The 21,394-nt window shown below is 53.0% G+C and overlaps 1 protein-coding gene across 1 annotated transcript in view; it reads left to right on the top strand.

Annotated features, from left to right (window-relative positions):
* Positions 1-21,394, top strand: part of SLIT1 (slit guidance ligand 1) — a 168,247-nt gene that overhangs the window by 96,768 nt on the left and 50,085 nt on the right. Inside the window, exons 5-8 of the mRNA XM_059169308.1 lie at positions 17,403-17,474; positions 18,631-18,702; positions 19,300-19,371; positions 19,863-20,026. Of these exons, the coding sequence (XP_059025291.1) occupies positions 17,403-17,474; positions 18,631-18,702; positions 19,300-19,371; positions 19,863-20,026 (380 nt within the window). The remainder of the gene's footprint in view (positions 1-17,402; positions 17,475-18,630; positions 18,703-19,299; positions 19,372-19,862; positions 20,027-21,394) is intronic.

Genomic DNA, 21,394 nt, shown 5'->3' on the forward strand with positions numbered 1-21,394 from the left:
AGAAAAAGTAAATTCAAGAGACCAGAAAAGCCCTTTCTGCTACAAGCATCTTCTTTACATTCCTAAAATGGAGCAGATGTCACCAGGGATGAAGGAATCCTCCTCTTTTAAAAATACACATACTTCATGGACATCAAGGCTGTCAGTCATTCACACTCTAGTGTGAACTAATTTTTTTTCTTTTCTTTTTTTTTAAAAAAGATTTTGTTTATTTATATGACAGACAGAGATGACAAGTAGGCAGAGAGGCACACAGAGAGAGAGGGGAAACAGGCCCTCTGCTAAGCAGAGAGCCTGATGTGGGGCTCGATCCCAGGACCCTGGGATCATGAACAGAGCCGAAGACAGAGGCTTTAACCCACTGAGCCACCTAGGTGCCCCTGAACTACTTTTCTTGATACTCAACTAGTTTCAGTAATCCTGGTAGATTGGAAATCCTGAGAAAGAAGGGATTGGAGAAGCAAACAGCATCGTAAGGGGAGGTACACTGAGTGGAGGAGGACAAGACGAGTAGTCTGAGGGGAAGAGAGGACAGGGTTAAAGATCACATGTGTAGAAGGATGTTCTGTTGTGGCTACACACTGGAATGGGTAAGATGGTCTTTCAAAAATCCCAATGCCCAGGCTCTACCCCAACCAATGAAATCAGAATCTCTGAGATGGGGTCCAGGCATTAGTATTTTTTAAAGCTCCCCAGAGTCTAATGTGCAGCCAAGTTTAAGCAGTAGTGCTCTATCCAGTGCTTCACAACTTACCTGTGCATACAAGTCACCTTATTAAATGCAGAGTTCTGATTCTGTTCCTCTGAGGCACTTGTTCTCCAAAAAAGGGCAAAGGTCTGGGATGGGGTCTGAGATTCTGCCTTTCTTCCAATGCCAATATTGTGCATCTCTGAGCACACTGTGAGTAATAGGGCTGTAGTTTTTACTGCGTATTTTCCAATGTGGCTTTGTTCTCAAACAATGACAGATGAAAAATGGGAAATATTGGCTGTGTGCTGATCCACACAATCTCTCTGGCGCAGAGCTCTGGCAAACGTGGGTTGGAGCACAGGGTTGGGCTGGAGGCCCTGGGCTCTGCAAGCTGGGATGTTACTGTCTCCTGGCTAGATGCTCTACACAGGAACCAAAAGCCGTGATTGGCAAGCTCAGGCTGGCATGCAGTGAACTTGGCATTCCGTGGTGGCGTGGCTGTGGCCACTTGTAGATGTGACCTAAATGTTGGTCTGTCTCCTCATGTTAGTCTGCCTTTCTCCAGGGGTGAAGGCAGAGGACAGATGTGTCCTTCCCAACAGCTGTGCTGTCCTTACTGACAGCCAGAGACTCAAGATATGCAATGTGAAACAGCAGATGCCTTTGTGAAGCATGGAGGAATGGGTAGGTGATGAGGAGAGTGAAACAGGGGCAGGGTGAGAGGGCCGGGGACACACCTATCCGCACTGACTGTGACTGAAGCCCCTCATCACAGGATTCCAAAGTGTGCCTCCCTGTCTTTCAACCACAAGGGGGGTTGGAAGGAGTGACTTAGGAATCTAGTTGTAAGAAGTCCCTCAACCACGCTCATCCCAGCCTGAGGCTGACATTCTGCTCTCCCCACGGCATGACTGCTCAGGGAAAAATACTTGAACCTCCTGCCATTTGTAAAAATGAGATATGTCTAAAAGTTACTATGCAGGGGCGCCTGGGTGGCTCAGTCGTTAAGCATCTGCCTTCGGCTCAGGTCATGATCCCAGAGTCCTGGGATCTAGTCCCACACTGGGCTCCCTGCTCTACAGGAAGCCTGCTTCTCCCTCTCCACTCCTTCTGCTTGTGTTCCCTGTCTCGCTCTGTCTTTCTCTGTCAAATAAATAAATAAAATATTTAAAAAAAAAAAAAAAAGTTACTATGCAGTCATCTCAGTTCTAAAACAGAGGGCCCTGAACGTAATTTAACCTTTTTTTGATGACTCAATGTCAACATTATGAGTGTTCATTATCACACTCTGCTTTTTAGATTTTCACCTCCTTCCCCCAAGTTCATCAAATGTCACTGCTGACATGTATTTGCATCTAGATGCCTCCCGCCCACCTGTCCATCACTTTGATGATTCCAACGTGCTAAGCCAGTGTAACATAGTGGGAGAACTGTGGGGTCTGCAGTCGGAAAGTTACTTTGCCTCAGTTACATTGTCTGGAAAATAGGTATGGTGATAATTTTTTAAACTGACTTTATTTTTTAGAGCAGTTTTAGATATGTAGCAAAATTGACTAGAAAACACAGAGAGTTCCCATACCCTCTACACATGCCCAACCTCCCCACTGTCAACAGTCAGCACAGCCAAGTGGTGGGGGTATTTATCTTAGAAAGTTGCTTTAAAGATTGGGTAAAATAATATATATAAAACATATAAAATACCTACCACAGTGCCAGGCACATAGGAAATGTGCCCAATATATGTAGTTATCATTATCATCATTATCATTAATTATAATTGTGTGTTATACAAGAGTCAGTGATGACCGTTAGGGTCCTAAGGATTAAAGTTTGGTGGGAGGATCTGAGGGAAGGTGTTTGGGGACAGAGCCAGTTTTCAGCACCTCTCTGTGCTTAGGTTTGTGTCTGGGCAATGGGAGGTCTGACTTCTGGAGAAATGGGGCAGGATCAAACATAACCCCTATCTGGAAGTAGCTTCCCTGTGTGGATTGGGCTTAGCACATTCTCTAAGAGTGGGTCCCTTGCAACTCATAATGATGCTTACCTGACCCTCTCTGTGTATGCTAAAAGTCCTGTGGGCTTTTTGGGAAAAAAAGCTCAATAGACAAGGTCTAGTGTGTGGGCCAGATGGGTAAGGTTGAAATTGGATGGGACCAAAATGTGTCTTCAGTCCTGACCAGAAGAGCAGCCAAGAGGGGTCAGGACCATGGACAGCTCCTCCAGACCAGGGCTCCTAGGACCATAGACAGCTCTTCCGGGCGAGGGCTCCTCCTAGCTCCTGGGCTTTCCCTCCTGGTGGCCCCTTGTGGATAACTGTCAGCAACTAAAGACCATCCTCGCCCTGTAACCAGCCAGCGCTCTGTTTTTCTGCCTGCCTGGGAAGTGGTTAGGGGTCTTATATTCTTTGGGCGCCTCTGTGTGTCTATGTGGAAGGGACATTAGGGGAGGTTGACCTCTCTTTTGCCATCCCATTCCCTCAAGCTCCCCTTTTCTTCTGAACAACTCCAGAGGCCAAGACTTACAGTGCAGAGTATACTGCAAGAAATGGGGAGACATTGGGTGTTGCCTTTGGTTTAAAAAAAAAAAAAAAAAAAAAAAGGTGGTCAGGAAATAGAGGACTGGTAATGGCCCTGGGACTTGGTGAAACTCTGTTGGTTTCCTTCGTTCACTGCTCCTGCCACAGGCTTCAGATAGAATCAGGTATCTGTTGTGGCCTTAGCTCCGCATCACATTGGTCAGGGCCTCTATCTTCTCCATGGGGAAGCTCAGACTGGCCACTTGGTCATTGGCACCTAATGGAGTCCCCTCCCTCGGCACAGCCTGGATTCTAGTTGCCCCAGCCTTGTTGCCCCCTCCCTAGTTCTTCCCCTTCCCAAACCACACTCAATCCCACCCATCCCACTCCCAAGTCCTTACCTGGGAGAACCCAAAGAGTGTGCGCCTCAGGTTTTTGGTGAGCTTAACTGAGGAAAATGATACAGGGGAGGGATGGCCCGCATGTTGTGCCATGTGTGTATCCCTCAAAGTAGTCTAAATTCCACCTTGGGTTAGGCTAGTCCAGTGGAAGGCTTTGTATTAGATAGTGTGGGGCTAATTAGTCTGCAAAACGGCTTCTCCTAAGCTCTGGTACAAGACCGGGAGTGTAAGTAATTGTCCTGTGAAACACATCACTATGTCAGAAGCAGACCGATTTAAAACAAATGTCGTTTTGCTAAAAGCCAATTTGCCAAAAGTCAATTCACGGAATGGCCAATTTGTCAAATGACCAATTCATCACCTTGACTTACTTCCTTTAACTGTTTGGCGTGCGTTGACCGGTTTGCATTTTGTCATTATTAGAGTATGTGCAGGACTGCTCCATTTGTCTCTACCCCTGCTCCTGGTGTTTGAACTATGGTGAAACCTCCCCTAGTCTCTTCCTGTGGCTGCAGAGCAGGGAGGTGGGGCAGGGACAATCCAACTGATTCTAAGAGGCCGCTGGGAAGACAAATGGGAAACCACCCAGCTAAAACCACATTGATAAAGGAAACAGTGAAATTTAGCAAGCTGACCTCTTGGAGAATCGGCTGATCTGTAACTTGGCTTCTTGGGAAGTGATGGAGAAGCGAGTGACCTAGCACACTTGGGCCTCCTTTGGAGATGCTGATGAGGGTCTTGCTTTTCCATCCTTTGGCCACCTCTCTGGGGAGACTGGCGGGAGGCCTCGATGCTTGGTTTTGGAACCAGGAAAGGCCATGCCTCTCCCAAGCTTGTTTTCGTCTGCAGGTTCATAAAGTGCACAGCACTTCCGTCTCCACATTCCCCGCGGTCGGGGAAAGCCAGGGCCCCTGTGTAAGTAGATGCAAAGGCTTTTACAGAGTGTATTTCTCTCTTGTTTTATTTGTTTATTTATTTAAAAGATTTTATTTATTTATTTGACAGAGATCACAGGTAGGTAGAGAGGCAGGCAGAGAGAGAGGGAGGAAGCATGCTTCTCGCTGAGCAGAAAGCCTGATGCGGGGCTCAATCCCAGGACCCTGGGATCATGACCCGAGCCGAAGGCAGAGGTTTAACCCACTGAGCCACCCAGGCACCCCTCTCTCTCTTGTTTTATATATGTCTACCCATTTCTGTCTGTCTCTTTGTCCTTTTTTTTTTTTTTTCCACCTCTTCTGGTTTCTGTTACCTTACTCCATTTAATAATGTATCCTTCAAACTGCCTTAGCACCTTCTTGAAACAAGGCAGAAAAAGAATCCAGACCTGTTCTGAAGGCAGTTCTGTGGGTCCATTTCCCCCCACTCCTACCCTGAGCTCCCCAAGATCCTTGTTCCTCCAGAAGCAGCATCTTAGCTCACCTGAGGTCTGATCCTGGGGCAGATCACAGACCCCCTATCTTCAGGAAGATATGGAACCAAAACATGCATTGCTGTGTCTTCCTTGGGTGATGCAGCATCTTAGCCCAGCACAGACTCCTCACATGCCCACCGAGACTGCTTTCCCACGTCGGTGTCTGTTTGCAGTTAGTTCTAGTCCCTCCTCACTCTGGGGTGGGCATTGTTCCTGCCCCACCATCCCCTCAGTCTGCATATCCCCCCCACTTAGAATCATAAGCTCCAATTCTTCTGGAACTTGTCACCCTGGCAGCTTTTCTCCCCCAGTTGCCTCCTCCAGTGAGGGGTCAGGGATACCCTGCACTGGCGTCGGTTGTACGCCTACAAAGCACCAGGGACTGAGAGTGGCATTGCATATGTTATCTTGAAAACCTTGTCACTGAAGTGTAACATACAAACAGCAAGCTGCAGCTATCCATGTGTGTGTCACGTATTTTCATATCTATATTTCTATATATCATCTGTATATCATATCATATCTATATTTCATGTCTATGAAATAGCTTGAGCTTTCACAAGCAAAACACTTGAGCTTTCACAAGCAAACACACCTATGTGCCCAGCACAGGGTCAAGAACTAAAACATCTGGAGTCCCCAGAATCTTCCAGTCCCTCTTTCTGGTTGTTGATCTTCCCCACCCCCAAGGGTAACCATGATTCTGACTTCTAACAACATCGGCTAGTCTTGTGCTTTATATAAAAGGCATGTGTGGTTTATAATCCTTACCACAACTCAACAAGAGGGAGCTGTTTTTAACCCCCGTGCACTCATGAGCCACCAGGCTCAGAGAGGTGGAGTAACTTGTCTAGGAGCACACAGGCAGTAAATGGTGCCAGAGCTTGGAGTCGAGCCTAGGGTTGTCTGGCTCCAGACCTCACATTCTTTCTTCTAGATCTTGACTCTTTCTCCTGCACTTGTGCTCCCCCCCCCCCCACCACCACCACTGTGTGTCATGTCTGGGAATGCCTGAGGTTATTGGTTCTTCCAGCCTGTAGGTATCCAGGACAAGAGCTTTGTCTGCCCCATGCATCTCTGCTCGGGCTCAGTAGAATGCCTGGTGATTCCTTGGGGGTCAGTGTGTGATGGTTGTGTATAGGGAAGGCCTTGCCCTGGCATTCAGATTAGAAGGGGCCTGCATCCCCCTCGCCTTCTTTACCCTCTTGCCATTACTTTGTTCTTGCCTTGGTTGCTGGGACCCATGCCCGCTGGTTCTGTTTCCTGCTTGTCCCCAAGCTACTCACTTCTGAATGGGATGCCAGCCTCGGAGCAGCTTGTCCTTGGCAGGGCTCTGAGGTTGCTTTCTGGGGTGTGAGCATCTCATCCGAGATCTCTGTTGTGGGAATTGATTGCAGTGATGCTCAGCGGCTGCATAACAAACAGCCCGGTTGGAGGAGAAGTTACCCAGGCTGATTTTATGGTGCAGTCATCCAGGGCTGCATAATGTCTCTTCCTAATGAGGTTTCTGCAACATTAACTCTGCAGGGCTGGAGGGAGGGGCGCAGCCCCCAGAGAGTGTGTGGCTTCAGGGCTGACGGCACCTGGCCCGTAGTGTTCAGATCAGCCCATTTCTCCTGCAAAGCTCAAACCCCGCCATCCATGATGTCAGCCTTTAAAACCATCCACAGGAGTGTGGATATCAAGGGTTCCCTGGGAAGAACCTGGGTATTCAACGCTTGTTAAAAATCTCAAGACCTCACAGAGCATGTGTGAGCTTTAATTCTGTGAATCTTAAAACCAGCGTGGGAGGGGGACGGGGCGCCTGGGTGGCTCAGTCAGTTGAGCACCCGACTCTCGGTTTTGGCTCAGGTCCTGATCTCAGGGCTGTGGGATCCAGCCTGCTTCAGGCTCTGTGCTGGGTGTGGAGTCTGCTAAAGATTCTCTTCCTCTCCCTCCCTTCTGCCCCTTTCTCTTGGGAACACGTGCCTGTGTGTGCCTATGGCACTCTCTCTCAAATAAATAAAATCTTAAAAAAAAAAAAAAGGCTCAGGACGGGGAGAGGAGAGGTAGGAGAGGGGATCGCCCAGCAATAATTCCCAGGGCTGAAGCCTTGCCGGCGGTGCCATTGTCACCTACTGTGCGTGACACTCCTCTCGGTAATTTCACACACTTCTGTTTATTTACTCTTCTTACAAGCTTATGTTACAGATGAGAAAACTGAGGCACAAAGAAGTTTGTGTTTGAATCCAGGTCGCCTGGCTCTCTCCTCCCAGACTGGCTTCCGCCTGGCCAGCTCCTCACCATCACTGAGCGCCCCCAGAGCCCCGGGATACTGGTCTATCTCTTGGCCCTGCCCTTTGCTGGTTTGATTCTGCTGATTAGGAGAGTAGAGGAAAGAGGGGTCAGGAGGGCACACAAGGATTAGCAGGGGAACTGGCTACTTAGGAGGGCAGTCAGCCCACAAGCAGGAGGCAAAGGCAGCTCCCTTGGTCTTTTCTTTGTCTTGACAACAGCAGGGGCACTTGGCCAAGGCCAGAGGAAACTAGTTCCACCTTCACCCCCCTCCCCCACCGTGTGCCCCTTTGGCATTGGTCCCTGGTCACTTCTGCCCCGTCTTCTTTCCTCCTGTTCAAACTTGACTTCTGGAGACAATGAAACAAATTCATTCACATTGAGATCAGCCCTGAGAAAGTTTGCATCTCCTGGGAGTACCTGAGATTTCTAAGCAGACAAAGCCCTGCTCCCTATGTTGAGGTAGCTGAGGTCTTTGAGGTTGTTAAGGTCATCGAGGTCAGAGGATGAAGCAGCATAGTTTAGGTCCTTGCCACCAAATGCCTCTAAAAGACCGACCTTGAAGGTCAGCCAGAGATAGGTGCACACATAGGCAGACCACCTACCAGGTAGACCTGGGGCACCTGAATGTCATCCCAGGGGCTTGGGAGAGCCAACAGAGAGGGGCAATTGCAGGACTAACTTCCCTCCTGGTGGGGAGGGGTAGAGTTTGAGGGCAAGCTTGAAGGACAGGCAGAGACAAGGTGGGAGTTTCCTGCCAGATCCCAGGAGCACCTCAGAGGAGGGTGAGCACCCCAGTATCCCACCCAGGAGGCCCTGCCACCCTCTATCCTGACAGTATACACTGCAGTGGGTGCATCCTGCAGCGAGTGGGGTACAGAGGAGACCAGGGGGCTCAGTCTCCCAGGAGCAGCGACTCCTGTGCTGATTCCAGCCACAGCCCAGTTCTCCCCAAGGCCCCCAGGCAGTGTCCCCTTGCCCTGCAAACTCCACCAAGAAAGCAAGGAAGGCTGTGGGGCCGGGGTGGTTGACACTCTCCCCACTCCTGTGGGGGCCTCCTCTTGGCCCATGGTTAGAGCGGGCGGGGGCAAACCAAAAGGGATCAGCCAGAGGCTGCTGCTTTTCCCTCTGCTCACTGCAGGAAGGTCAAGTCCAAGTGCGGGGTGGGGGGCGGGGGAGTTGTGGTGGAGGGGGGTGGGAGGGGGCGTGCCCCAAGCATAGGGGCTGGTGCCTCTGCCCCTCGCTTTGAAATGCTGGCTGGGAGCAGGTTAGCCCTAGTTGAGGATTAGAGAATGTTCTCTGCGTCCTTCCAGGGGCTGCTCGAACTTGAATATGCATATGAATGACCTGGCCGGCTTGCTGAAATGCAGATTCTTGATGCCGTGGGGCCGGAAATCCCGGATTTCTAACAGAGTCCCTGGGGGCACAGCTGTGGCCAACCCAGGCACTGAGCTGCCCAGGGTGGGATGTGGGCATGAACCAGGGGGTAACGGGGGGACTCCTCACTAGCAGTAGCTGTGGGAGCCAGCCCCCACTCCCCAAGCCCCGCAGTCACACACCCATTTTGCTGGGAGGGTGGTGTTGTTGGATGGGGAGCCTGAGGGGCTGGGAGCTGACTGTAGGTCTCATCCCCAATTGCCAAGGGGGCTGAGGGCAGAACTGGTCTCAAGTCTCAGCCTCTGGATTTCCTGTCCTGGATTTTCCAACCCTGACCTCCCCACCCCTCCCTCCAGTGCCAGGTGTGGCAGCTGATGGCTCCAGGCCTGGCTGAGAGCCCTGCACACAGCCTCAGTGACGCCCCAAGCCCGTGATGACTCCTGCTTCACAGCCAAGGAGCCTCTAGGGGTTGGGAAACTTGTGTGAGTCCCCACAATGGGTCCATGGCTGGCTGTCCATTCCCAGGCTCAGGTCCTTCCCTGACAGTCTCCCAACAAGGAAGACCTGGGTGAGGTGACCTGTTTCCTTCCCCTCTAGGCTGCTAATTGGGTGGGCTTTGGGCCACCAGTCAGGCTCTGAGGGCAAGGGGACAGGCCCGGGCTGCCTGGAGCTTCCTTGTGGCTTGAGAGGCAGACAGAGCGGGTCCTAAGCTCTGCAGTGGGGTTGGCAAGCTGGCGGCAGGGATCTTGGGGCCGAGTCTGGCCTTGGCTGGTGCCCAGCAGTCCCCAACTGGGGAGGCCGGTCTGCCAGCAGGGCCCAATCTGGTTAGAGCGTGAAGGGGGATTAGCAACAAGAACATGGGGTCCTGACCTCGGCTTCCTAGGCCCTGCTTTCCCCAGCCCTGGCAGAAGCTGGAGGGATTGGCAGAGTATGTGGGAGGAGGAGGCCACTGGGATAGCACCCAAGTCAGGGTGTGGGCCTGGCTGACCCCTTCTCTTCACAGAAAGGGGCCAGGCCTGGGTCTCTGGGGGTGTTCCCAGACCGGGTGGTGCTGCAGTTGGCGGACGGTTGCCTCTCAGTGCCCTTGATATTGGGTGGTGGGGTTCAGACTGTGAGGCTCTTGGCCTCAGGACTCTCAACTGGAGCTCCCCACCCAGCCCAGGTGGACTCTTAGCGACTCCAGCTCCCTCTCTATCTTGTGGGGTCCCACCGGAGTCACCTTCCTCCAATGCTGCCCAGGCCTCCTGGCTCATGTTGCTGGCGCCAGCTCAGAACTAGCCAAGGGTGTTCAGTTACTAAGGCTCCATGAGGGTACGTGAAGGGAAGGACAGGGTTGATAGGAAAACAAGAGTGACCAGTGCTTCTCCAGCACCTCCTCTCTGTTTCTGAGCTCCTGCTAGGTCTGCTGAGGCCACGTTAGCCAGCTCCGCTCTCAGTCACTCTTCCTTGTTTTGGCCAGAAAAATGCAGATGGATCACAGTGAGAGAACATACATCTAATATGGGAAACAAAAACAGAAGAAAAATTATTAAATTTCTTTACTACCTAGAGCCCACTGATAAGTTCTAAAGCAGAGTGACATTCCTCTAAGGACTTAACCGCCTCGATGTTAAGACTTTGCAAAGGGCAAAAGGCAATCTTAGCCTGACCCCCACCCCCCTCAAGCTCCCGAAAGTCTACCTTAACTAAAAATTCCTTTGGAATCTTCCCAAGGTACATGTTGGCAACCATCCCCCAAGCATATGACCCACTGATATACATCTGAAGGGTTTCATGACCAAGGTTTTATTAAGACAGTAATAAATGACCTTTTCCCAACAATAGCTAGCCCCCTGAAAACCTTGTTTCCACAATTTCTTAGAGACTTACACCGTTCCTAAGCCCCTCACAACTTGAAAGTATATAATGGGTCACTCCTCATGACCCTGGGGCAGCTCTTCCTGCCCATGGGTCCTGTCCCCTTGCTTTAATAAAATCACTCTTTTCTCACCAAAGACATCTCAAGAATTCTTTCTTGGCTGTCAGCTTTGAACCCTAATAACATCTTTCCTACATCACATCCGCATTAGTTCAGTTCAGTTAAAAATTAGTGAGCTCCTGAAATGTTCTAGGTCCGGAGATACTGTAGGGAGCACAGGAGACAGTTCTTTCAAGAGAGAATGGTCTGGGGCAAAAAAGACAGAGAGAGAGAGAGATGATGATGATGGTCTGGAGTGAGAGAAAGATGTTAACCCAAAGTCAGTATTATTATTTGGTATACTAATATTTCATTATAAACCTGGATTAGAGCTAAGAAGGAAAAGCATGGGGTCTTAGGAGTCTGAAGCAGAGGGAGCAGTCAGGGGAAGTGTCTATAGACTGAGATATGAAGGATGAGTAGGAGTTTACTGGGTAAAGGGTAGAGGAAGAATATTCTAGGCAGAGGAGTAGCAACTGCAAAGGTCCTGTGGCAGGAGGGATTTGAGGAACTGAAGGAATGACCGCATAAGTGGAGTAATAGGCAGGGATGACAGACCACAGCACCTGTCACATCAGATCCTGCAAAGTCAGTGCCACTTCTCATCCCCACCCCATTTTGCAGATGAGAACACCAAGGCCAGAGAGTTTAAAGTGACTTGCCCGAGACCATGTGATTCAAGTGGCTAAGCCAGGGCTTACTGAACCCATCTCTATGATGACATTCTGCTGTGGGCTTTCTCCTGTCCACACGCTGCCTCTCAGTGTGTGCTTCCTGGGCCAGCAGTATCCGTATCGCCGGGGAGCTTGTCAAAGCCCAAGACCTCATCCTCACCCTTAGAATCTGGCCCCAGGCCTCTATTTATCTCCCCAGACTGACTCTTGTCTGGTTGCTATGTCCTTGCTCTCCAGTCTGCCTTTCACTGTCCTGCCTGGGACTTCCTTCCGTGCGCCTATCTGCCCCGTGGCTCTGCCCCCTCTGCTTCCCCCTGCCCAGGGTCCGGCCACCAGAGGCTCCCAGTCTGGGTTTGTCTCTCCAGCTCCGGCACCCTCCCTGTCTCAGTGTATCTCATTCTGCCCTGACCATGTTCACCTTTGGGTCTGTGACAAGGTCACCTGTGGGATGAAGGTAGAGCAAAAACACAAGATGTAGGCAAAATGGAGGGAGAAACATTACTTCAAAGAGGACTGGGAAAGACAAGACAATTTTTGACATAGGAGGTCAACTGGGGCAAAAAAACCTTGAGAATAGCTTTGTTTGGGTCTGAGCAGTGGCCAAGGCCTTGGAGGCCAGGGCAGGCTTCTGGTGCCCCCTAGTGAGCAAACTGGGGACAACAGTCAGACCCTCGGGAAAGGGACCGGCCCACTATGTTGGACCAGGGACAGAAGCCTGCTTTCTTAAGTACTGCCAGGGAGGTCCTAGGACAGAAGCGAAATCGCAAGAACTCATCTTCTCCAAACTCATGGGTGTTGTTTTTGGGCTTTTTTGGTTGTACTTTTTTAAAGATTTAAAAAATTTTTTATTTGACAGAGACCACAAGTAGGCAGAGAGCCAGGCAGAGAGAGAGGGGAAACAGGCTCCCCACTGAGCAGAGAGCCTGATGCCGGGCTCCATCCCAGGACCCTGGGATCATGACCTGAGCCAAAGACAGAGGCTTTAACCCACTGAGCCACCCAGGCGCCCCCACCACCATGTGATGTTTTTATCTCCGTTTTATAAGTAGAGACACTTAAGGACTCAGCACCTACCTTCCAGGGGCCCAGGTGATTAGTGGCACCAGTGGGCTTGGAACCCAGATCCACTCCTCCCAGAGTTCTGGCTCTTTCCAGCACCTCCTGTGCCTCAGGCATACTGCCTTTCCCCCAGGCTTTTAAGGCCCACCCTTTCCTCAGGTCTAGAGGCTGGCTTCTTCCGGGGTCCCAAGTTCCCTTAAGTTCCCTTTCTTTCCTGTGGGAGGGGCTTGCTCCTGGGGGCTGGCCCTGGGCCCCTCTGCACCCACCCCTGCACCTGCACCTGCACCCTCACCTCCTGGATGGGCTCTTGGTGTCACCTCTCCTACCTGCCCTGGGGGCAGCATGTTTCCTCCGTAAGCTCTGGGGCTCCCGAGCAGTGTCTAAAAGGCCATTGGATCAAATACCTCTCTGCTGGAAGCTGTCCCCTTCTCTGGCCTGTTGCTGGCACTTTCTACTCTAGGCAAACCTCCCCACTCCTGGGTGGTGCCAGCCTCGATTAGGCCTCCTGCCTTCGCACGGACTATTCTGCCCCTTCCTTCCCTACTTAGCTCCCTGTGTGAGTCCTTATAGAATTGCATTTCCTGAATTGTACTTTGATGCAATACTAATATAAGAACCAGACACTTGAAACCCATTTATTATAAGGGTCTAGTATCATTGATTAGGCCACACTGTCATTTTTTATAAGGATTCCTGGAGAATTCTTGTCTCATCTTAGTACCCTGAGCAGCTCTCCTCCTAAGAAACTGAATTTATACGTATACTGGGGACACTGCTAAGGGAGGAGTCCCCACCCCCTGTTCCATCAGCTCTCAGAGAGCCCAGAGCCCGTGCTCTGCCCCGGACCTGGCAGATGTGCATGGGTGACATCCTGCCTTGTTCTTCGTCTCTGCCATTGATTTTTCTTCTCTTTGCCCCACTTTTCACTCTTGCTTTCTTGCTGTTTTGTAAATCCCTATAAGCCACTTTAAAGCCTTTCTGAAACAAGGTTGGCTTAAATCAATAAACTAATCGATACAAATAAAAAACCTTCCTTGTAGGGTGGTGGTGGGGATTAAACAAGATAGTGGATGTGAGTAGCCAGCCCAGAGTTCCCTCCCAGGCTTGGCTGGAGGGTCAGCGGCCAGCTGGGGCCCAGATGACTGTCCCGCTGGAGTTGCCCACCTCCTGTGCGCCCTCCATAGTCCTGACTCTATAGAAGTCTCCAGGCCCCTGCCCCTCCCTGCCTTGTCTTGCCCTCACCATCCATGCTTTGTTCTCCCTGGCTCCCTGTGGGGAGGAGAAAGTGGATGGCTGTGTCTGTCTTCTCTTATCCTGCCTTTCTCAGAAAGTGTGCTGTCAGCGATGGGCTCCCCTTCCCTCCCGGGGATCTCAGATGCTCTAGGAACCAAATTTGCTGTGTGGGAGCAGTGTGGCTTGCCGTGGCTTGGGGTAGTCAGCATGTGGTGGGATTGTGTTGGGGGTGGGGGGAGGAAGAGATTTTCTGGCTCAGTCTGTGCGTTTGACAGACAAGAAAACTGAGGCCCAAAGTGCATAGCGATGGGGCCACATTGTGAGCATACTTGGGCTCATTCACATCAAGTCTGAGTGTGACCCTGCCTTCCTCAGAGGTTCTCAGGGGCCGTTGTCAGAGCAGTCAGAGCAGGCTCTCCAGCACCGCATCCAGGCCTCTCTTTTGGACCATCCCCCCAAAGTAGTCCTGCGTTAGTCATTGACTGTTGAACTTTGAAACACAGTGGCTGAAAAGAACAGCAAACATGTACTGTCTCACAGTTTCGGTAGGTGGCTGGAAGGTCTTGGACAAGGTTGCCGGTAAGACGTTGACTGGGGCTGTAGCTTAGTCAATTCCGGTTACTGTAACAGAAATACCATAAATTGAGTAGTTTATAAACAGGCACTATTTGTTCCTCACCGTCGTGGAGATTGGGAAGTCCCGGGTCGTGGTGCCTACAGGCTGGCGTTGGGGAGGTCCCACTTCCTGGCTCATTGCTGTGCCCTCCCGTCTCAGACCTCTCTGGGGAAGCCGTTCATCCTGTTCACGGGGGCTCCACCCCAGGACCTAAGCACTCCCCGAGGCCCCACTTCCCAACACCATCACACTGAGCGTTAGGATTTCAGGGTCTGAATTCGGGGGGGGGGGGGCGCGCATCAGTGCAGAGTCCAGAAGCTTGACTGGGGCTGGGTAATCTGTTTCCTTGATGACTGATGGACATTGCTGGAAGCCAGTGCTGGCCATTGGCAGGAGGCTGCTGGTTCTCTCCATGTGGTTTTCTCCAGAGAGCTGCTTGAGTGTCGTTGACACAGCGGCTGTCTTCTCAAGAGAGTGTGAGGAGGGAACCCGTGTGACTGTGTGCCTGCGAGCCCCTGCGAGCGATCTCTCATTTCCCTGTGTGGCCCGCGCAGCCCTTGCTCCCAAGTCAGAAGTTTATGCATCAGACCACCCTGCCTAGCGCGAACATCTACTTAAGAAGAGGGAGAGATCAAGGTCACGAAATAGGGGGACAGTAGGCCCAGGCCAGTACAGGGTGTACCTTCCTTGGAGCAATTACCTGCATGATGGAAACTGGGCAGGGGACAGAGCCACCAAGGTGCTGTCTCCAGGCAAGGAAGAGGTGACAACAGGATTAGCAGATAAGGAACGGCTCAAGAGCTCTCCTGTCCTCTCAAGACTGAGGAGCTGCTGGGAATTGTGGAGAAAGGGGGAAGCGGTTGTGCTGGCTGGGGGTGCTGGCAGCAGGGTGGCAGGTAGCACAGGGTGGGGACACCAGGGGCAGCTGGCCAGGTAATGTGGGGTGGGGGTGCGGGGGCAGTTCTGGGAGCAGCCTGTTGATAGAGTGTGGAGAGTGTCTCCGGGAACAGGGACAGACTAAACAGAGGTGCCTGAGATGCTTGCAGACAGCTGAGATCACAGCCCCTTGGAAGGAGCCAGAAGACCCACCTGTTGGGTGGGGGAAGGAGAGGAAGGTGGGCACCAGCGTCTCCCAAAACCCACTGCCACCTGGCCGGAGGTGGGAGTCCAGTGTGAAGTGACTGTTGCATTAAGGGACAGAGAAAGCCAGCTGTAGTGAAGTAGGGCCCGAGCTGTAATGGAAAATGATATCGTTTTGGAGGAGAAAGTGTCTGTGTCACAGGCTTGAGATGCTTTCCTTCCAGGAGGGAGAGAACAGGGCGCAGGCTGCTACTGCTGATGAAGGCTTCAGACCACAGGTGCCTGGGGCCACTTAGGGGCTGGGGGAAGAGGAGAGGCTAGGGTTTGCAGGGGAGAGAGATCACAGGCTATCCTGAGGGGACAGGGTTGGGGGACCTGGGAGACTGTCTTTGCCAGGCTCCTATCTGCACTTGGCTCACAAGGATGCTGTGGCTCAGGAGGGAAAGGGGCCCGACCTCCAGATGCACAGCCAGGAGGCCAGGGCGCTGGGATCAGAGTGGCCTTTCTGAGTTCAGGGACTGTGCACTCTGCTACATCGTGCTTCTGTTTCAGTCTCTCAACAGGAAGACCCGGATGGTGGGGTGGTGCCCTCACAGCCCAGGGTCTGTGTGCCGGGGGGCCCTGTAGGCCATGTTCTTGGGGCTGGCAGGGAAACCTAAGGCCTGTGGGGTGAATGGCTGAAAGGAAGGTCATGGTCAAAACCTTGTAGGCCTAGCCCAGTAAGGGCTGAGGGTCTGTGGAATTACCCAGCATTGGATCCCATGTCAGGTCAGCCCCCAGCTGTCCAGCTCAAGGACCCTGAGGGCACATTTGAGGTTGGCTCTCCTGTACACCGCCTGGGACCCATCCTGCTTTAACCTTGGGCGGATTAGCTCACTTCTTGGAGCTCAACGCTCTCCTCTGCAGAATAGGGGAGGGTGTCCATACCCCGACTTCTAGTTCCTGCTCCTGGGGCAGCTGTGCAAAGGGTTAGCTCTGTGACCTTCACTGCCTGGGTTCGGGTTCTGGAGCCACCACTCGCCAGCTGTGTTCCCTTGGATTTCTCTGGGCCTCCCTTTTCTCCTTCGGAAAAGGGGAAAGTAAGAGTATTTGCTCCGTGGTTAGTACCACAGTCAAGTGAGTTTCCGTATGTGACATGCTAGGCAGTGCTGGCCTGGGGGACATGCTTGGGACATAGTGACAGCTGAGCCCACCACTGTGGCAAGCAAAAGCTGCCCTGAAAAAGGGCCTTTGTGAAAGTCTATAGGAAGGATGTTGAGAGGGGAAGGGAGAGGCTGGTGGGCAGGTGCCTGAGGCCCTGTCTTCCCGTGGGGCCAGAGGAGGTGTCCAGAAGCTGCTCTGGGCTTGCAGGGGCCAGGAATTTTCAGTCCCTGCGGTTCATCCTCCCTCCCGTCAGGGCATTGATAATGTGGAGACTAATGTCCTCGGTGACCCCTGCTATCCGGGCTGTGGGACAGGGAGGCAGCCCCGTGACCCCCACCAGCATGAGGGAGAGGCTGCATGGGGCCGACTCCAGCGTGGGCTCAGACTCTCGGAGGTGGTTCGACAGACGGCAGGCCTGAGAGCACGGGACCCAGGCCGGACTTCATGACCTGATTCTGCCACATACTGGCCGGGTTCCCAGCGGTGCCTTCCTCCCAAGTCCTCGTTCCTTATCAGTGAAACAGAGAGTGGGTCATGGGTGGGTTACCGCAGGTGTCAGGTAGCTAGGAGCTCATCAAGGAACCCCTCCTGTGCCTGCTCCTTCCTAGCGCTGGTTGATGCCCTGGGAGCTGAGCTGGCCTCTGGGGGGGTCTGTGGGCAGGGCTGGGGTCTGGCGAAGTCAGTCATGGCTGCCCCAGGCTCGTCCCTCCAGCTGCAACCACCTCTGTGCAGAGAGGGGAGGTAGTGGGGGACAGACCTCCCTCCAGAGCAGGGTGCCTCTCTCCAGCTCCATCTTTCCCTCCTTCCTTCCTTCCTTCAACAGATGCTCCCCGAGCAGGCCTTTGGGTGCCCAGCACTCTTCTGGATGCGGGAGCACCATCGGGCCATCCCGGCCTCCCTGACTCATCGGGGGCACTCCAGAGAAATCTCTTCTGACCAGTGTTTTTCTCCCTCTGGCTTTATCCTCTCAGGGACCTGAGTGAGAACACAATCCAGGCCATCCCCAGAAAAGCTTTTCGTGGAGCTACAGACCTCAAAAATCTGTGAGTCCAGGCCTGGGAGGGACAAGGGTATCGGGGCTGGAGGGCTGCCCCTCGCAGGGTCCCCGTGCCTCTCCCCAAGCCCTGCGGTCCAGGCAGCTCAGGAGCTGGTATGGGCCCTGAGACGGCTGGTGCCAGCAGGGTCTTTTGGAACAGTCTGGGGTCGAAGGAAACAGGCAGCCTTTGGGGATTGGGTAGAAAGGAGTGCCATGAACTGTGGGTGTTTAGGTGAAGTTCATGGTCCATTTGAACAGCACAGTCCGCATGCACTTGCCCTTGAGTAGACTGAGAGAGAGCCAGGTGTGAGTTCCTCTTCCAGGTACGTACTGTGGAAGTGGCCGCCAGTCCGTTAACTTCCCTGAGCTTCAGTATATCATTCTGTAAAATGGGATGATCATATTTACCTCCCAGGCTTGTTCAAGTGCTATTTAAATGTGATGGTGTCTTCCTACTACTCACATTTATCCTGGTGCACGCTTATCACCTCCCCGAGCTCTGACTGCGGCAGGAATGGCAAATGCCCAGCATGCTTGTCACTGCCTGCCCCCACGTCTCTGGTAGACAACTGAGCACTGCCTTCTTTCCCAGGGACCCAGTCACAGCTTCAGTTTATTCCAAAAGTGGCATTCCAAGTGGCCACGGCTTGGCTACCGCTGCCCTTAGGAGACGTTGTCTCCTCGTCCAGGGGCCAGCACTTTCCGGTGGTCTCCAAAATGGGCCGGGGGGCAGGCGCCTGCTCCCCGGAGGATATCCAAAGTCAGGTGGAGGAATAGGATATAACTTTTTAAATATTGATTATTTTTTTTTAAGATTTTATTTATTTATTTAACAGAGGCGAGAAAGGGAACACAAGCACAAGCAGGGGGAGTGGGAGAGGAGAAGCAGGCTCCCCACTGAGCAGGGAGCCCCATACAGGGCTCGATCCCAGGACCCTGGGATCATGACACCCAGAGCCCCTATATTTATTGTTTTAACGAAATAAGAAAGAATATAAGCTTTTGTTAGTATTTGCTACTTAGATCTACGCCTATATCCTGAACAAAGGACTGGGTGGGGCCAGGGCTCTTTGTTTTAAATTAACGGAGCCCTTGATCAAAACGTGGGGACGCCCCTGCCCTAGGCAGCATGGTTTCCTGCACAACTTTCTTTTGCTTCACAGACAGCTGGACAAGAACCAGATCAACTGCATTGAGGAAGGGGCCTTCCGGGCCCTGCGGGGGCTGGAGGTGCTGTAAGTGAAACCAGGGAAGAGTGGAGGGGCTGGAGAGCCTGGCAACGCGGGAGCTGGGCTGGGCACCTGGATTGGGGCTGGGAGCAGCCCACGGGGTGGGAAACCCCCCCCCCCCCCCCCCCACCGATGCTGTGCCAGCCCCACAGCAGAGGCCACACTCTCTGCTCTCCTGGGCTCTGCACCCAGGGTGATGGGGACACCTGCTTACACTATAGGGTCATGCCTGTAGTGTAAGATCCAGGCTTACCCTGCTCATGACCAAGCCCAGGGCAGTGTCTGTGTCTTCCAGGACTTTCTGACACAAGAGGTATAAAGGCCTCCCTGCCTGCCTCTGTGCAAGCCCGCACTTGCGGGCAGGCAGCCTCTCCCTCCTCGCCCTCCTGCTCCCTGTCCCGGCTGCCTTATCACCACTGTCCCAGCTCAGGCCTTCCTCAGAGGGTAGCTCTGTGTTTCCCGCTCCTCCTGGGGTGGATTCCCCAGGATCCAGCCCGGTGCTGGCTCCCCTGGAAGGTGGACCATGGATCTGGGTGTGAGAGCCCGAGGGCTGGGCTGGCCTACTGCCCAGACGCCCGGTGACTCTGGTTTCCCCCCAACCAGGACCCTGAACAACAACAACATCACCACCATCCCTGTGTCCAGCTTCAACCACATGCCCAAGCTGCGGACCTTGTGAGTCAGCCCCTGGGCAGCTGAGTCGGGGCTGGGGGTGGCCGGGAAGGGGGTGGAGAAAGAGCTCCCTCTTCTTCTTTGTATTCTCAGAGGTGGGTCATCCACTCAGGCTGGGGGGGGGGGGGTGTCGGAGTCCAAGGGAGAGGGAAGTGACCTAAAATGGATGTTGAATGTCATTTCTACTTGATTTTTCCTCCGAAAACAAGTGACTTGTTTTTGTGTTTAAAAATGACTTATGTGCTTTTGGGCAGCGGGTCTGTGTGAGCTCAGGGAGATGAATCATTTCTGGTCACACTCAGGCCAGCGGCTGCCCCAAACAAGCTGGGAGGGAGGCAGTGGCCGCCGGAAGCATCTTGCTGCTGCCAGTGACCCCTCGTGAGCCTGAGCGGGCGGCTGGGGCTACATGTAGCACCCCTTCCCTGGCAGGGGGTTCCCACTGTGGGGCTGGGGCCCCAGGCGGGTGGGTTGCGAGCTGCCCTCTCCCCCGACAGCCGCCTGCACTCCAATCACCTGTTCTGCGACTGCCACCTGGCCTGGCTCTCACAGTGGCTGAGGCAGCGGCCAACCATCGGGCTCTTCACACAGTGCTCGGGGCCCGCCAGCCTGCGTGGCCTCAATGTGGCTGAGGTCCAGAAGAGCGAGTTCAGCTGCTCAGGTGGGTGCCAGCCCTGCTGGGACTCTCCACGGCCCAACCCCTGCCTTCTGCTCCCCACCCCACCCCACATGTCTTGCTCCCTCCCCTGACCGCCATCACCCTGCGCTAACATCTGGTCCACCCATGACCTCCTCTCTTGGCCCATCACTTTCTTTCTTTTTTTTTTTTTTTAAAGATTTTATTTATTTGACAGAGAGAGAGATCACAAGTTGACAGAGAGGCAGGCAGAGAGAGGGGGGAAGCAGGCTCCCCACTGAGCAGAGAGCCCGATGCGGGGCTCAATCCCAGGACCCTGGGACCATGACCTGAGCCGAAGGCAGCGGCTTAACCCACTGAGCCACCCAGGCGCCCCCGGCCCATCACTTTCTGCTCATCGCCTCCTGTCCTTACCCACCACCCCTGAACTGCCCACATCTCCTGTCCTCGCCCATCACCTCCTGTCCCCTTCCATCACCTCCCATCGCAAAAAACATGTCTGAGAATGTTCAAGACAGCCTTTTTTCATATTAGCCCAGAGTTGGCGACAACCCAAATGTCCACCAGCAAGGGACTAGATAGACTAATTACGGTCTGTCCGTACGACAGAATACTGCTCAGCAGTGACAGAGGCAAGCTGCTGAGATGCACAACAACGTGGGTTAATGTCAGAGTTTTTGCAGTGAGGCCTGCAAAGATCAGCAGGCCAGATCTTTGGTGGCAGGTCTCAGAATAGCAGCTGCCTTGGAATAGGGGTGTAAGGGAGCCCTCTTGGGGAATAGAAATGTTCTGTGTCTGGGGACAGTTTGGTGGGTGCACCTCTGAGAACTTCAGCCGCTGTACACTGAAGATGGTAACAAGTGTGTTATACTTCAATTTAAAAAACTTATATCAGCCTCTATGCTTTATCCTGGTTTTGTCACCTATCAGTGTTGTGTGGTTTTCCACAAACTAATTAATATCAAGGACTCAGTTTTCTTAGCTGTAAAATGGCCACGATGGGTTAAATGAGGTACTGCGTGTATAACCCTTCCCACAGCATGTGGCCCAGAACGATAAACGGGGTCCCTGCCATTCTCTGGTGACCAGTGAGGAGACTGAGGCTCCAGAGTGTTAGGTGACACAGACTAGAACCTGGAGCTTCAGAGCGTGGGCCAGGATTTCCTCAGGTGTGAACCACACTCTCAGGCAGCACAGTTAGGTTCAGATTCAAGCTTGGCAAACATTCAGCCAGCACGTGCTGTGTGCGGGGCGCCCGCAGAGTTGCATGGTCGTTCTCAGTGATCTCCTCCGGTTTATCGGGATGCAGAGAAACACTGTCTGCCCTGTCCCCACCCGTGACGCCATGTCTGGGGGTGGAGGCACGGGCATGGGATGCCCCCAGGTCACCGC

This window comes from Mustela lutreola, chromosome 4 (genome assembly GCF_030435805.1).
Source record: "Mustela lutreola isolate mMusLut2 chromosome 4, mMusLut2.pri, whole genome shotgun sequence".
Lineage (NCBI taxonomy): Eukaryota > Metazoa > Chordata > Mammalia > Carnivora > Mustelidae > Mustela > Mustela lutreola.